Raw genomic sequence first — 15107 nt, forward strand, 5'->3', positions numbered from 1 at the left:
CTAATTCTCAATTTAAATATAAGAACCTAACTATAATGAAGTTCCTAATTTGGGGCCTTCAATCCGGATCATCCTGGTGAAGGTGACAAACTAAAGTGACAAATGGCTGCAGAAAGGCTATCAGATTGGGAGTTGGAATATCTGGGTTTAAATCTTGCTGTCTGACTTCCAGCCATTTAACCTCCTCTCTGTGCCTCAGTTTCCATATCAAGTAAAAAAAGGTGGTTTCTCAGCTCCTATTTAAGTTTATAATTCTATAAATTTTACTACTCAAATCAGGAACTGGTATAGGAGAGATGTCAGTTAGGGGATGCTTGAGAGGGAGATATGCTCTTGTGTTTCAGTGTCAAAACTGATCTCCTTGAGGGCTGTTTATATGCCTTGTTTGTGTTTGGATTCCCAATGCCTAGAATGGTACCTGACTGACTGGAGAATCTAGAAATAAATGTGCTCTTGTTGACTGCCAGATGGAATACACTGGGTAAACAGATCTGAAATAAAGGGCTAAAACTAGACAACATAAAGACATATTTCAAAATGAAGCTTTAAGCAAAATAGCATAGGAGTTAAAGAACTGAATAATATTTCTCAGTTCTGTTGAATCATTACAGAATGGGAAAGACCTTATTGGAACTACTTTTTTTTTTTTTAAAGAGAGAGGGTGCATATGTGAGCACAGGGAGGGATAGAGGATGAGAGAGAGGATCTCAAGCAGACTTCCTGCTGAGTGTGGAGCCCAACTGGTTTGATCCCCCAACCCTGAGATTATGACTTGAGCCAAAACCAAGAATTGGAAGCTCAACCAGAGTCACCCAGGTGCCCCAAGACTGCTTTCTTGAAGACATGCCTATAAGTAACCACTTCAAGAATATCCACAGAAACATTTCTCGGGAAAGCTCAAGGAAAACTATGGAGGAAAAATGCTCAATTGGTCACATAAAAGAATCTGCTCTGGAATGAAGAGTCATGAGAAAACAGAAGAGAAAAAGAGGTAAACTGAGATTTTGAAAAAATATGAAAAGGTTGATTAAATCATTACATAGTTTATTAGATTAAGTCATCAGAAGCCGTACAACTTTAAGGAGCTAGACTTCTAAAACCAAATTCTTGGTTTAAAAACACAACTCCAGTTGCAAATGTATACAGGGGTCCTTTATTTGGTTGATGTTCGACTTCATAAAAGCTTGTATATATTTTTTATGTCTTATACTTGGTAAATAATCAGAAAATATGGGCAGCCCGGGTGGCTCAGTGGTTTAGCACCGCCTTTGCCCCCAGGGGTGATCCTGGAGACCTGGGATCAAGTCCCATGTCCGGCTCCCTGCATGGAGCCTGCTTCTCCCTCTGCCTGTGTCTCTGCCTCTCTCTCCTCTCTCTGTGCTTCTAATGAATAAATAAAATCTTTAAAAAAAAAAATCAGAAAATAGTACTAGGTCATCTGGGATACATGGCTGAGTGTTACAGTGAGAGGAAAGGCCCATGGCTCTATAGAATGTGTGGATCTGAAAGTCACAAGGTGATGCAGGCAGACTTCTGGGGCAGTTTCTTAAATTCTCTTGACCTTGGTTTCCTCATCTGTTTGTTTAATGGTAAAAATAACAGCTGCCCTGCCCAAGTGCAAAGAAGAGATATAATATGTTACATGCCTATTAGAATTCTGGAGGTTGGTTGCCCAAAAAAGAGATGTTTTACCAATTTAGCTAAATGACTAGGGAAGAAGGGATGCTATTAGAGATGGAACAGAATGACATTAGTAGGACTTAAAAATTGGTAAGGTTTTCATGAAAAAGGTGATATCGACAAGCTAGGTCTTGGATAATGTGGGAATTTAGGGGAAAAAAATGAAAGGTGATAAAGTCCTGTGTTTGATTACAGAGAAGTAAAACTTGTGGCTGTAGCCCTATGCTGTAGCACCTCTCCCATCCCCCTCCTCTCTGGCAATTGCCAGAGAAATGGAATCTTTAGCAGGGAGGGACAAAGAAAGGATGGTAGTCATGATGATGATAACAACATGGGAAAAATAAGTGCAGATGGTAAAACATTTTAGACTAAATCAGCTGCTAAACTCCAAAGTCTCTAACAGAGCAAACTAGGTTTGGCTTTATTAAATATTGAGGAAACATTCATCATGTTTCACAATTTAGAAACAGTGACATAAATAGGAATAACAAATCAAATCTGTCAGTGCTCAACCCCTACAGTTAAAAACAATTAGATAGATTAGAAAGATTCTTAAAAGGCCATACAGCTTTGTGCTTGTGACCCAGATTCCCAAGCCAAGTAACATCGAGGAAATTCTATTAAAATTATAAGACTCTATTATAGGATCTGAAGAATGTAAAGCAGACAAATACCAAAACTTCCTAAGTGGGCTCCACTAGAGAGACCTGTGGTTAAGCTACAGAAGCAGGGTCCAGCTGAGGGTGGATAGGGGTGGGTGGGTGGTGGTGGTGCTGTGACCTGCTCCAAGTAATGGCCAAGTTAATTACGTAAACTTACTTCTCCTTGGAATGAAAGTGAAAAAAAAAAAATGTCTGTAATGAGACTGTCATGACTGTTAAGTGCAGATATGCCTCAGCTTTATTCTAAAGGAAGTAAGTCTTACTAGAGTTCTATATTGTTTCAGATTTAAACAAATATTTAATTGAATTATACAGAATGAGGAATCAAAGACCAGTGTGACTGAATTTTGGTATCTCAGTACAGGAGCTTGAATACAATGTTTTCCAAAGGATCTATTTAGTAGATTCAGTATTTAGCACTCACAGTGCTAGTAAAATGGCATACTGGTGACAGTTTTTAGTAATAAACATTACTGAATGAGATTTAAGGCAAACAGTATAGTTTAGAAAAGGAGACAAAATTTGAGGTTTTATGATATAAGGAGGAAATAAAAGAAGACTTGTGTATTTCAAGAGAAATACTTCATTTTGGTATACGTTTGTTAAATCAGGAATAGAAACATGTATCTTAACATAAACCAGTAACGTGTAGATTAAAATTTAGCTCCAAAAACAGGGAAAAAACTTCATCTGAACTTAAATATTGTTCCACTACTAGCAAGCAGTAGACCTAATGGACCCAGTGTGCTGACATAATAGAAGCCTGGCTTAATGCAAAGCAAAAGCTGCTTCTAACTGGAAAGCTCTTTATTATATATAAAATATATATTTAAATGGAAGCACAGTTGACACAATTTATTAGTTTCAGGTGTGCAACACAGTGATTCAACCGTTCTGTATCTTATGCTGCGCTCACATGTCTAAGCTGCCATCTGTCACCATACAGCGCTATTACAGTATCATTGACCATATGCCCTATGCTGTTCTTTTTATCTCTGTGACTTACTCATTCCATCACTGGAAGCCTGTACCTCCTATCACCCATTTTGCCCACCTCTCCCATCCCCCTCCTCTCTGGCAATTGCCACTCTGTTCTAACTGGATATTTTTGAAAGAAGCCTGGCTATGCCCTGTTTAAAATCTATTTCTGTTTCCTCATGTTGTTTGGGCAGCACAAATTTGAGAGAGGAGTTTGGTAATAAAATAAGTCTTGCCTTGCAGAATTTTGGTGTGTGACTTAATAAAAAATAACTTTCTCAGGATGTTAGTCTATATTTAGGCTTTTAAATATTTAGGAATTCTCCAAAACAAACAAAAAAAGTGAAGCATTCTCAAGATTTAGCAAATATGGGTAAATATTTATCGTGCAAATATTTATGGTGTCAAAATGATAAGTTTCTGAATTTATGTAAAAAGCTTTAACTGCCAAGGGGTTAAAACTGAATATATGAACTATGTCCCCTGTTTAAAATTCCAGTGTATTTCCTTTTTTTAATAAAATGTTTCTAAATGTTTATATGTTTATTGGGAGAAACAAGAGTTTTATAAAGATAATAAAAATAAATACCAACACAGTATGTTTGGAAGAGAGAGGAGGAATAGATTCGTATAATGTTTCCTCATATTCAAAATTCTTCTGCATATTTATTCATTTGAAAAACATTTCTGAGTGCTTATTCAAAGCACAGGATGCCCTAAAAGGCATTGGGAATATTACAGTGAACAAGGCCTAAATCTTGGCCTAAGCTCCAAAGATTTATGGTCCAACTGTGAGGGGTGTGTGTGTGTGTGTGTGTGTGTGCTTAAAAGAAGGAATTATAAGTGCCCAAAGCATGGGATGAGGTGGGGTGAGTGATGGGGTAGGGGTCAGAGAATGGTATAAGCAAGAGACACTCCATATACACAGAGACTTCTGGGGAGATGAGAAAAAAAAACCCTTACATTTCATCATTTAGAATCCAATCACAAACATAAACTCATGCATATAATGAAGAAATTCTCTTACTAAAGAGAAGATCTTTTCATTTTAGTAAAAATGGACTTGAAGTAGCTTCTCGAAGTTTCGTCCTGACTCAGCCACTTCCTAATATTGTTTTCAGTTATGGCCCACACATTTTCACGTAAACACTTCTGTCAGGTTTATGCAGTGGGAAGTGCCACTCTGAGTGGATGCTAAAATTAACATGCCATGGCCTGAACAGCACAGATGATATAGCGGAAGGCATAAATCGCAGCACGGCCGTTGCGGGAGCTGCTTGGATGTGACCCCATCTCCGTAATAAGACATCTTAAAACATTAGCCCTTAGGTTCCCTGCCTCGCATCGTTTCTACCCTTCTCTGTTGTTCATGTTTCTACATTAAACTCAAAGCACTGCTGTGGAGATTTCCAACTGTGGAGACAGCTGGGAGATGTATGGGTGAAGGCTATAAAGCACTGAGGGACAAGGAGCAAGGCTGCTCAGGAAAGGAGAATGCCTCTGATCTTTCCCAAGTATTTTCAAGGCCTTTGGGGAACGAGAAAGCCACACAGAGATGCTTATAATAGCAAAAATACAACTATCTACACTCTGAAACACAAATGATAGCATATATAAAAAGAGGAGGAAAGATAAAAAAAGAAACTATAGATGGGGATAATATTCTCTTACCATAGTATGTAAGATACTCTGCTGTGTGTAAAAATGTCAGTGAAACCAAGACGTTGAAAATCCAATTTATTCCAGATGAACATGCATTTCCTGTACTTCTTGCCCAAAGGGGATATATTTCAGAATTCACAGTCCAAGGCATTGGTCCCATTCCTGAGAAAAATATAAAACTAAAAATTTCAGTAAAGTAGTTTATAAGGAATTTGAAAAAGTAGTTTGTCTCCTCTAAAAAGAGGCACTTTAATTAACACAACACAAAGCCTTTGTTTACCAGGTGCGAAGAAAACAAGATACAAAATAAGGCCCAGAAGTGCAGTCCAGGAGTATGGTGTAGGGCAGAAATTGTAAGCCCAAAATACTTCTTCTGTCTTAAATTTGGTTTCATTCTCACACCTGAAAAATAATGCAATATAAGTATTAATGTTTTAGGGTATAATCACAGAAACTCAATGTGCTCATCTTGGATATATTTCAAAGTTGCTTAAAATCATTAAGGAAAAGGTCCAAGATGTTTTTCTTGAAAAAAAAAAAAGATTTAAATATACAGCATTCCTTATAAAGCTCCCATTAGAACATTTTAGATCTGAATATAACTCACTCAAGAAAAACACAAAGAAATATACTCCGTGTATGCCTCAACAGCAAAACCCCAAACAATCCAATTCAAAAATGGTCAAGGGGGTGCAACTTGGGTGGTTCAGTTAGTTGAGTGTCTGACTCTTGGTTTCAGCTCAGGTCATGATCTCAGGGTGGTGGGAATGAGCTGTGTGCATCCGGCTCAGTGCTCAATGGGGAGTCCACTAGAGATTCTCTCCCTCTCCCTCCTACCCCCAGTCTCTCTCTCACTAAAAATAAATCTTAAAAAAAATGGTCAGAGGATCTAAATGGACAATTTCCTAAAGAAAGAAGACATATATACATGGCCAACAGGTACATGAAAAGGGTCAACATTAATCAACAGGGAAATGCAAATCAAAACCATAATGGAGGGCAGCCTGGGTGGCTCAGTGGTTTAGCGCTGCCTTCAGCCCAGGGCCTGATCCTGGGGTCCTGGGATCAAGTCCCACATCGGGCTCCCGGCATGAAGCCTGCTTCTCCTCCCTCTGCCTGTGTCTAAAAACAAAAACAAAACTAAAAACAAAACTACTATATGATTTGGCAATCCAACTTCAGGTATTTATCAGAAGAAAAACACTAACTTGAAAAGGTATATCCACCTGCGTGTTCACTGCAGCATTATTTACAATAGAACTTGAAAGCAACCTATGTGTCCACTGATGAATAAAAATGTGGTGTGTGCACCCAACCATACACCCACCCACGAACACATGCTCACATGAATATTATTTATTCTTAAAAAAGAAGGAATTTCTGCCATTTGTAATAATATGGATAGACCTTCAGGGCATTATGCTAAGTGAAATAAGAGAAAGACAAATACCATATGATCTTGTATGTGCAATCTAAATAAAAATACTGAGCTCATAGATTTGTAGTTGCTCGGGCATGGAGTTTGGAGGATTGAAATGGGTCAAAGTGAAACTTCCAGTTAAAAAATAATTCATGGAAGGTGATGAACTGCATGGCGACTACAGTTAATACTGCACCGCATGTCTGAAAGTGGTTAAGAGAGTAAATAGGCCTTAAAAGGTCTCATGACAAGAAACATTCGTAAATAATGTATGATGACGGATGTTTAATGCCAAATCATGTGGCACACCTGAAACTAAGACAATGTTATGGGTTAATTATGCCTCAATAAAGAAAAACCCATTGTGTTTTATACCCACTTCACGTAAGTCAGATATGCTTTCCAGCTAATCCTTGCAAGCTACTGTGACACTTGAAGACCACCGTGAGTCAGTATGTCGTGGGAGAAAGACCTCAGAATTTATAGTCAGGACAAGATTCAAATTCCCAAATTTTTTCCCCCATCTGTAAAATGAGGAGAATTACCTTACAGGTAATTTTAAGGATTAGAAGGGTCACTTGTAAAAAGTTGCGAGTGTAGATGTGGGCAGGGAACACTGCTTCTAGCTGGTGCCAGCTGACACTTTCCCTTCCTGCTGTGTGTCCTTGCCTATGTCTCAGTCCCTCTCTGATGACTCTGCCTCCTGGTTCTACTGTGAAACAAAGTCTCCTCTGGTCTTAGACTCTGGACAAGCTGAACTTCCAATTCTTTACCGTAATCGAAACTGGAATTTCCCATGAAGACACAGCCAGCACCAAAACCTTCTTGCCCTCCCCGTCATCTTTAGATGAGTGTTCTGCCTCTGTGGCCTTCATGTCTGAACCTTAACGTCTAGGCCCCGTCCCTGCTGCTCTATTTATACCCTCGATCACAACATCCCACCTTGTCTTCCCTGCTCGGTCATATTCTCCACCCCCTCACATCCTCTGCCACAGTCATTTATTTTTACTTCTGGCCCATGTAATACTTTGGCCTCGCAGTTCTTTATTTAGCCTCGGAAGCTGCAGAGAGGGCACTTTATAGTTTGCATGATTTGGAACTATTTTACTTCAAGGTCTCTGATTTAGAGCATCTCTTTTTCTGATCACAAGCAGTTTATTTCCTCATTTCTGGTAACTTCCTCCACATCCAAATCACAATCTTTAGATTCTAAACTCCTCTCAGCATTCACTTACCCTCATCACTCAGTGTAGACCGTGCCAGTACTCTTTGCTGGCCTCTAGAATCCACCCTCCCTTCCACCGTGTGTAACTGCCATCCTCACTATGTCCGTGTCCAACCCTGGGCGGCACCGTGTAGCTGCCTTTGATTACCACTGGGCTAACCTTTGGTCAACTGTTGAATCAATCGATTAAAATATTTGTTACTATCGCTCACACCGAAGTCTTTCACTCTTTCTCACTACCATCAACTTGGGTCCTTCTTTAGGAAGAAAATTGAGGATGTTTGGTTTGAACATCCTCAAGTTTACTCTACCGAACCTCTGTTTTTCGGTATTCCTCGCAGGGCTCCTCTCCTACACCTCCACTGCTAACACGGCTCTTGCCTTTTCTAAGGACCTGCACGTCCTTCTCCTCCTGTCTCCGCTGGGCTCACCTTCCATCAGCAGTCTCTCTTTTCTCTTTCTGCCGTTGCCAGCTTCTTCCGACTTGCACCTCCCCTTCTGTTTATAACACACAAGACTGTTGCTACTCAACCATTCAGCCCTCTCATGTTTGTTCCACTACTAGTTCATCTGCAATTACAGAGAAGTCTAGGCTGGGGAACTCTACATCCTCATGGCCCACTCTTCCCTTCACAGCCCAGCTCCCCCATCCCCCTACAGACCAGCTGACTCTGACTCTGGCTCTGTTTTCCTGAATCTGCACCCCTAAAAGTCAGACCTCCTCACCTCCAAATTCATTTATTTTGCTGTTTCTTTGATGACTGGTGGTTAATATTGCTGACACTCTATTCTTCTCTTCCCCCTTTGTTTTTTTGCAGTTATATCTATCTATGTATATGTCTTCACTGCTTTTTAAAGGGTCTCTTCCTCCCCTCAACCTCTACATATAGGTGTTTTCTAAGGTTCTTTTGTAGGGTTTGTCCCTGGTCTCTTAAACAGCTCATCAAATTTTATTTTAATATTTTTTTAAAAGAAAGGCAGACTGCCACACGCAGTGCCTCATTTGGATGAGCCTGGAGTCTTGGAAGCTTGACTATCCTACATTCTACAAATTGAGCCTGAGAGCTTGTTTGGAGGTGCTAACGGGTGCGAAGCTTCTCATAAACCCTTGATGGAAGAAGAGTCCTCTATCTGGGAAGGTCATCCTCTTTGAGTACACAACTACAGAAGGGATGCACATGGAGGAGTAAGGAAGGGGACACCTGACTACCCAGCTAGGTCAGCCGAATCTACCCTGGTGATCAGTGGGGGGACAGGTTTCACTGCTGGATCACCTTCACACCTATCTCATCTAATTTTAGAGATTTCTAATCAGCATGTGGATGGTGCCTGGTAGTTTATTCTAATGTTCACTCTTTGCTTATGTTCCACTGATGGTATATAGGTATCTGCTGAATATCCACTATTATCACATGCTGTTGGAACATTAAATGTGTAAAGCATCCTGACTGCTTAGCACACTGCCCGGCATGTAGCCCATGTGTGCACAGTATCAGTGTAATAGTGCCTCTCATGACACTTCTGTTTTTGATAAACCACCATTCCCTGAGTTGAAACAGGTTAAACTCTTGCAGTTATTTTCAATATTTTCTTACCCATCTCTCTCTTTAAATTCTCTAAACCTTTTTAAGTCCAAGTGAAAAAGAGTAGCTAAGGCTATGAGCTCTGGGACTGACATCCCATGTTCAAGTCTAGGTTGGGATACCCAGATTTGAAGCTGGGATATATGTGACCTACTTACTTAACTTTTCAAAGCCTGGTCCTCCTCTGTGAAATAAGGATTTTCCTTGCACCTACCTCAAATAGTTATTTTGAGGCTTACATGAGATACATATGCAAAGAATTTCACATGGAATGGGTAAGAATTCATAATTATACTGGGCAGCCCCGGTGGCTCAGTGGTTTAGTACTACCTTCAGCCTGGGGCATGATCCTGGAGACCCAGGATCGAGTCCCACATCGGGCTCCCTGCATGGAGCCTGCTTCTCCCTTTGCCTGTGTCTCTGCCTCTCTGTGTGTGTCTCTCATGAATAAATAAATCTTTAAAAAATAGAATTCATAATTATATTACCTAGACATAATTTCTTGAATCTGACTCTTCTATTTGCATTAATACCACCCCCTTTCAAACTGTTTGTCTCATCAACTGCATTTGTCTCCGTAGCAGACTCTAGAGTAGCCTCTTGTGATCCATTTCTATGTCCATACTCTTTTTTTCCAGTCCTCTCTCCTTGAGTGTGGAAGTGACCTGTGACTTGTTCCTAACAAAATTTGGCAAAAGTGACATATGTAAGATGATGATTATGTAAGATGACAGTGCTGTTTTGCTGAAGTCTCTCACTCCCTTACTGGCTCTGAAAAAGTAAATTGTCACGTTGTGGGATGCCAGTGTTGGGATGCTCATGGAAGGAACTGAAAGAAGTCTTTAGGACCGGGGGATAGCTTCTGATTGACAGCAAGAAACTGAAGTTCTTGGTACAAAAGTTACGGAATTCTGCTAACAAAATTTTCCCTAGTGGAGTCTCAGATAAAACCACAGTGCAAGTCAATACTCTGTAGCCTTGTGAGACCCTAGGCAAGGGACCTAGTTAAGCTGTGCTAGGACTTCTGGCCCACAGTAACTGTGGTATAATTAATGCCTGTTGGTTTAAGTAAGTATGTGGCAATATGATTATAGCAGCAATAGAAAACATAGTCTCAATGATTTTTCCTATGCCTCGCATTCCTTTCTTCAAACTACAACACCAAGTTGAGCTCCTGAAAGCATTGCCATGGCCACATCACCATTCAAAAACCTCCGTTGCCCTTATCCCAACTACCTATAAAATAGGTAAAATTTGGCTGCAGGCTACCTTATCTTGTACTTCTGTTTACAATCCTTTTCTCCAACTAGACTATACTACTAATTTTTTGAACCAATCTTCTAGATCTCGTATGTTCTACTCATGCCATTTCCTCTAACTGAAGGCAAACTCTCACTCTTGATCTACACTGTCAAAATCTATCTTAGTCTCCAAGGTGAGTACAGATGCCACCCACTCAACTACCTGAAATACTCTCTCCTCTCAATGCATTTTCATTCTCACTTATATCATTATTACATAAGTGCTCTGTAATAGCCTATCTGTATATCCTCCCTTTTCTACTGTCCTGAACTCTCATCTGAGGCAGCACAGCACAAAGGTTAAGGGAACAGGGTCTAGAGTCTGGCTGCTTGGTTTTGTATCTCGGTTCTGTTATTTACCAGCTGTGTGACTTTGGGCAAATTAGTCAACCTCTTTGTACCTTGGTTTTCTAATCTGTAAAATAAAAGTCCCTAATAAGCTTCTTATAAAGATTATATACAGTGATAACTGTATGGTACAAAGAAAATAATTTATTAAGTCTCTGCCAAACGAATAGGCAGTTTTGTATCCCCCACCAGCCTTTTCTTAAATCTCAACCTCTAGTTCATACTAGTATACTAGTATTCTCTATGGGTATAAGTGAAGCCTTTGCACTGAACTGTGAGTAGAAAAAAGCATTAAAAAAAAAAAAAAAGAAAAAAGCATTAGAAATCCCCTGATCAATAATCTTCCACCTTCATTTCTCACCAAATAGTCTTTCGAGTTGTGAAAATCTTAAAATGAGAAAATAAGAAAGGGTACAAGGAAGGAGGGAGGGAGGAGAGGAGGGGAAAGAGAGAGAAGTAAAAAAAGGCAGCCAGGTTCCTAGGGAGGGAAATTCTTACAAGTACTCAAATGACTACAATTCACTGAAAAATTCTATTCACTATTTTCTCATTCATTATTAACACAGTCAATCGCCAGATCTCTTTTGCTGGAACAAAGAAGCAAGCATGTTTGACGGTGAGCTCTGTGCCTGGTCTGATGTGGCTTTTCACTGTCTGGCCTTCACTTTCACGCACGCTTATGTGCGTAAAAGGGTGAGTACCTCCCCGTCACGCTCCAGTCGGTTTCAGGAAAGCGCTGCAGGCTCTGACTTGGCAGGTACGCACCCAGCAATGCGCAGACGGCTAGTGACTAAGACGGTGACATCACCTGACCTTTAAAATATAAACACTAGAAATCCCAACTAGAAGGGAAAAAAAATGTATATTCCAAATGTTCCTGCAAAAAATACCCTCATGTTCCCCTGGCTCAGTGACTGCGGGTGGAGGAACATAATGCCCCAGACAAAGAACAAAAACTGCTCTGACATCAGCGTGTGGGTTGGGATCAGAGAGAGCCGTGGTCTCCCACAGGACACCGGCCGCGACCTGGAGCCACAGCAGAGGGCGGCGATGGCAGCGGGAGCCTGCGGGAGGCCGCATCAGCGGGCGGGCAGGGCGGGCAGGGCGAGCCTCCCTTCGCCAGAGCAGGACGAGGGCCGGGGACACCTGACACGCAGAGCACTGTCCCCGCGCGGGGCCCTCCGTGCATCCGCGAGGGCCAACAGGTGTCCCTGCCTACTCGACACGCACTTGAAAACCAGCTCAGGTGTAGTGACTTCTGCCTCGTGTGTGTGTGTGTGTGTGTGTGTGTGTGTGTGTGTGTGTGTGACCTTTCCATCAGACTCCAGAGGAGCAACCAAAGGAACCAGGGCTGCAGCTGCTTCCCTCGGGGCGCCCTACGTGGCACCGCGTTGTGCATTGCTCCGTTATCCATGAGGATGACATTAACCGCTTCGCGCTGGCACAGTCAGCGTGCGAGAAAATACGACCTGTCTTTAAAAACTGCAAGACTTCAAATTTTATTTATCCAGTCCTAATTATTGACAACTCTGCTCTCATCCCGGAGTTTGCAAAAAAGATCTTCTGGGGAAGAGAAGGGAGAGCTTACTGCCGTCGGCATCACGTCTGCCACCGTCCTGCTGAGTTTCCTGCCCCTGCTTTACTGGCCTACTCCCTACTGACAGGTGGGGGTGAGGCACGATTTCATCTCTATTCCTTTTTTTATAAATAAAGATTTTGTTTATTCATAAGACACACACACACACACACACACACAGAGGCAGAGACACAGGCAGAGGGAGAAGCAGGCTCCGTGCAGGGAGCCTGATGTGGGACTCGATCCTGGGTCTCCAGGATCACACCCCGGGCTGCGGGCTAAACCACTGAGCCACCGGGTTGCCCTCATCTCTATTCCTAATGTAGGTCTGGGATTTCTCTGAAGGCCGTCACTAAGCTGTCCCCTTAAAACTAAATGGATACCCCGGAGGGTTAACTTTAATAGTCCCTTAGAGGAATAGTGGCCAGTGACAGTCTGAGCACGAGGTAGAGAGGTACCTGGAAAAGGACAGAGCATCTCCCCAGGGAAGCACACCTTTGTTCTTGTCTGAGGAGAAATAAACATAATGCCACTCACTTAGAGGGCCAGGATGATGTAAATTTATTATAAGCAGCCCAAGCCATGAGAAATTTCAACTTTTGGACATTCCCATCAAAGCAACAGGAAAAGTTACTGTTAAAAGCTTGACCCGGGATGCCTGGGTGGCTCGGTGGTTGAGCTTCTGCCTTCTGCTCCAGGCATGAGCCTGGAGACCCAGGATCGAGTCCTACATCGGGCTCCCTGCATGGAGCCTGCTTCTCCCTCTGCCTGTGTCTCTGCCTCTCTCTGTGTGTCTCTCATGAATAAATAAAATCTTAAAAAAAATACCCAACTCATTATTTCTCACTTTCTGTTCAACTAGCTTATTTCCTACATGATAATCTAACATGAAATTAACTTCCTTCAAAGGTGACTACACAGCATTTACTTTTTTTCTTTTTTTAAAAGATTCATTATAGAGAGAGAGTGAGAGAGAGCAGGTGAGCAGTGGGAGGGGCAGAGGGAAAGAATCTCAAGCCGACTCTTTACTGAGCATGAAGCCTAACACGGGGCTCGATCTTATGACCCTGAGATCATGACCTAAGCTGAAATCAAGAGTCGGATGCTCAACCAACTGAGCCACCCAGGTGCCCCATTATAACATTTACCTTCTAACATGTGGAAAGTTGAATAATTTTTAAAAAGTATGGCTCCCTAGCTTGCAGTGTGCTGACCAGATTGAAGATCTTGGCCACAAATGATTTTATATTGTCCAGCCTTTTATTTTTCCTGTTTTTTTGTTTTACAATTTTCCTGCAAAGGACTGTCACATAAAGGCAAGTTGAAAATACTCGTTGATTATCTTTTAATTATTATTTTCTGGTAAAATGAAAACCTTTAGAATTATTGAGATAAACCTTAGATTTATTGGGTAAATTTCATTAGCATTTAGATTTTTGGGTAAAAATTAGATTTTTTAGATCTTTAAATTATTTATTTAGATTATTGGGTAAATTTCATTAGCATTAGATATATGGAGCTAAAAATCACTTTTTAAATGAATTAATAAAGTTTTATTTATATATAAATCATGGTATCTAAACCATTTACTAGTATGTTGGCTAGCTTACATATCCTGAGTATGGAAATAGATGGACAGCACATGAGTGGGCAACCAGATGAAAATAATATTTAAAGCCAAATAGACACTACTGGCATAGTCTCTAATTCTGGTTAAGAATTTAAATGAGTATAATTTCCATTTGGAATGAAATCTGGCAATTTGGACATAAGAATATTCATATCCAAATCTTCATGACCCAAAGTCTCATTTCAAAAATTTATCCTTAGGACATTATCTGACCGGAAACATCATCTGCTGAAAGACATTTCACTATACTTCTATTTATCACAAGCTTAACACAGATGAATAATTAGAAACAAAACAATAAAAATATCTGTGATGGAGGGTAGTTAAGTGAATTAAGATGCAACAACTCTAGAGAATAAAGCAGCCATTAAAATAATTATTAAAAGTAAGTTGGGCTCAACTACAAAGATTGAAGTTTAAGTCTCAGATCTAACTGAGGTTACTCTCATTTTGGTATCACGTGAATAGTACAATGCATGTTCGTACAATCAGTAGAAGTAAGTGGATGGGCGCCCCCTGTTGCCTTCCCAGACTTGTCCCTGGAAGTTCTGTGGTCAATGTAAAGAATCTGCCAGGTCAGAAGAGCCCTGAAGTCTGCCTTGGGGAGAGTCCACAGTAGCAGTCAAAGATCAACCCCATTCTGTATAAGAGAAATTTCCCACTTTGTTACTTCATAAGAAAATACTTCGTCATTCTTTCTCCTACTACATCATTACACGGGCAGCAAGCCTGGCCAGGGATGCACTACTTCATCAAGGTTACCTGGAAACATGGAAAATACCATGAAGTTGGCAGTGCAGAGAACATCAAACTATACAATATTATCTATGATATGGGGTTATAGGAGAGTAAATGGAAATATGGAAAATTGTTGGGGGGGGGAATCTTTGATGATGATGATGACTGTTTTCACTTTTGAATTTACAGGCTGTGATTATGCCACTCTGACAAGATGGGAGCAACTTTAACAAATGATGGACACAACTAGTCCTGGGCCTTGTTTCCCTTTTTTGTTTGTTTGTTTCACTCTGAATTTTTTTCC

At 40.8% G+C, this 15107-nt stretch overlaps 1 protein-coding gene across 2 annotated transcripts in view; it reads right to left on the reverse strand.

The window, feature by feature from the left end:
• The window catches only part of SLC2A13 (solute carrier family 2 member 13), a 395490-nt gene that overhangs the window by 36194 nt on the left and 344189 nt on the right, over positions 1 to 15107 (reverse strand). For both annotated transcript variants that reach the window (XM_041735867.1, XM_041735866.1), the window contains exons 8-9: positions 5263 to 5384; positions 4992 to 5144 (exon numbers count right to left, since the gene is read on the reverse strand). In XM_041735867.1, coding sequence (XP_041591801.1) covers positions 4992 to 5144; positions 5263 to 5384 — 275 coding nt within the window. The remainder of the gene's footprint in view (positions 1 to 4991; positions 5145 to 5262; positions 5385 to 15107) is intronic.

The sequence above is a fragment of the Vulpes lagopus genome, chromosome 21 (assembly GCF_018345385.1).
Source record: "Vulpes lagopus strain Blue_001 chromosome 21, ASM1834538v1, whole genome shotgun sequence".
NCBI classification, from domain to species: Eukaryota; Metazoa; Chordata; class Mammalia; order Carnivora; family Canidae; genus Vulpes; species Vulpes lagopus.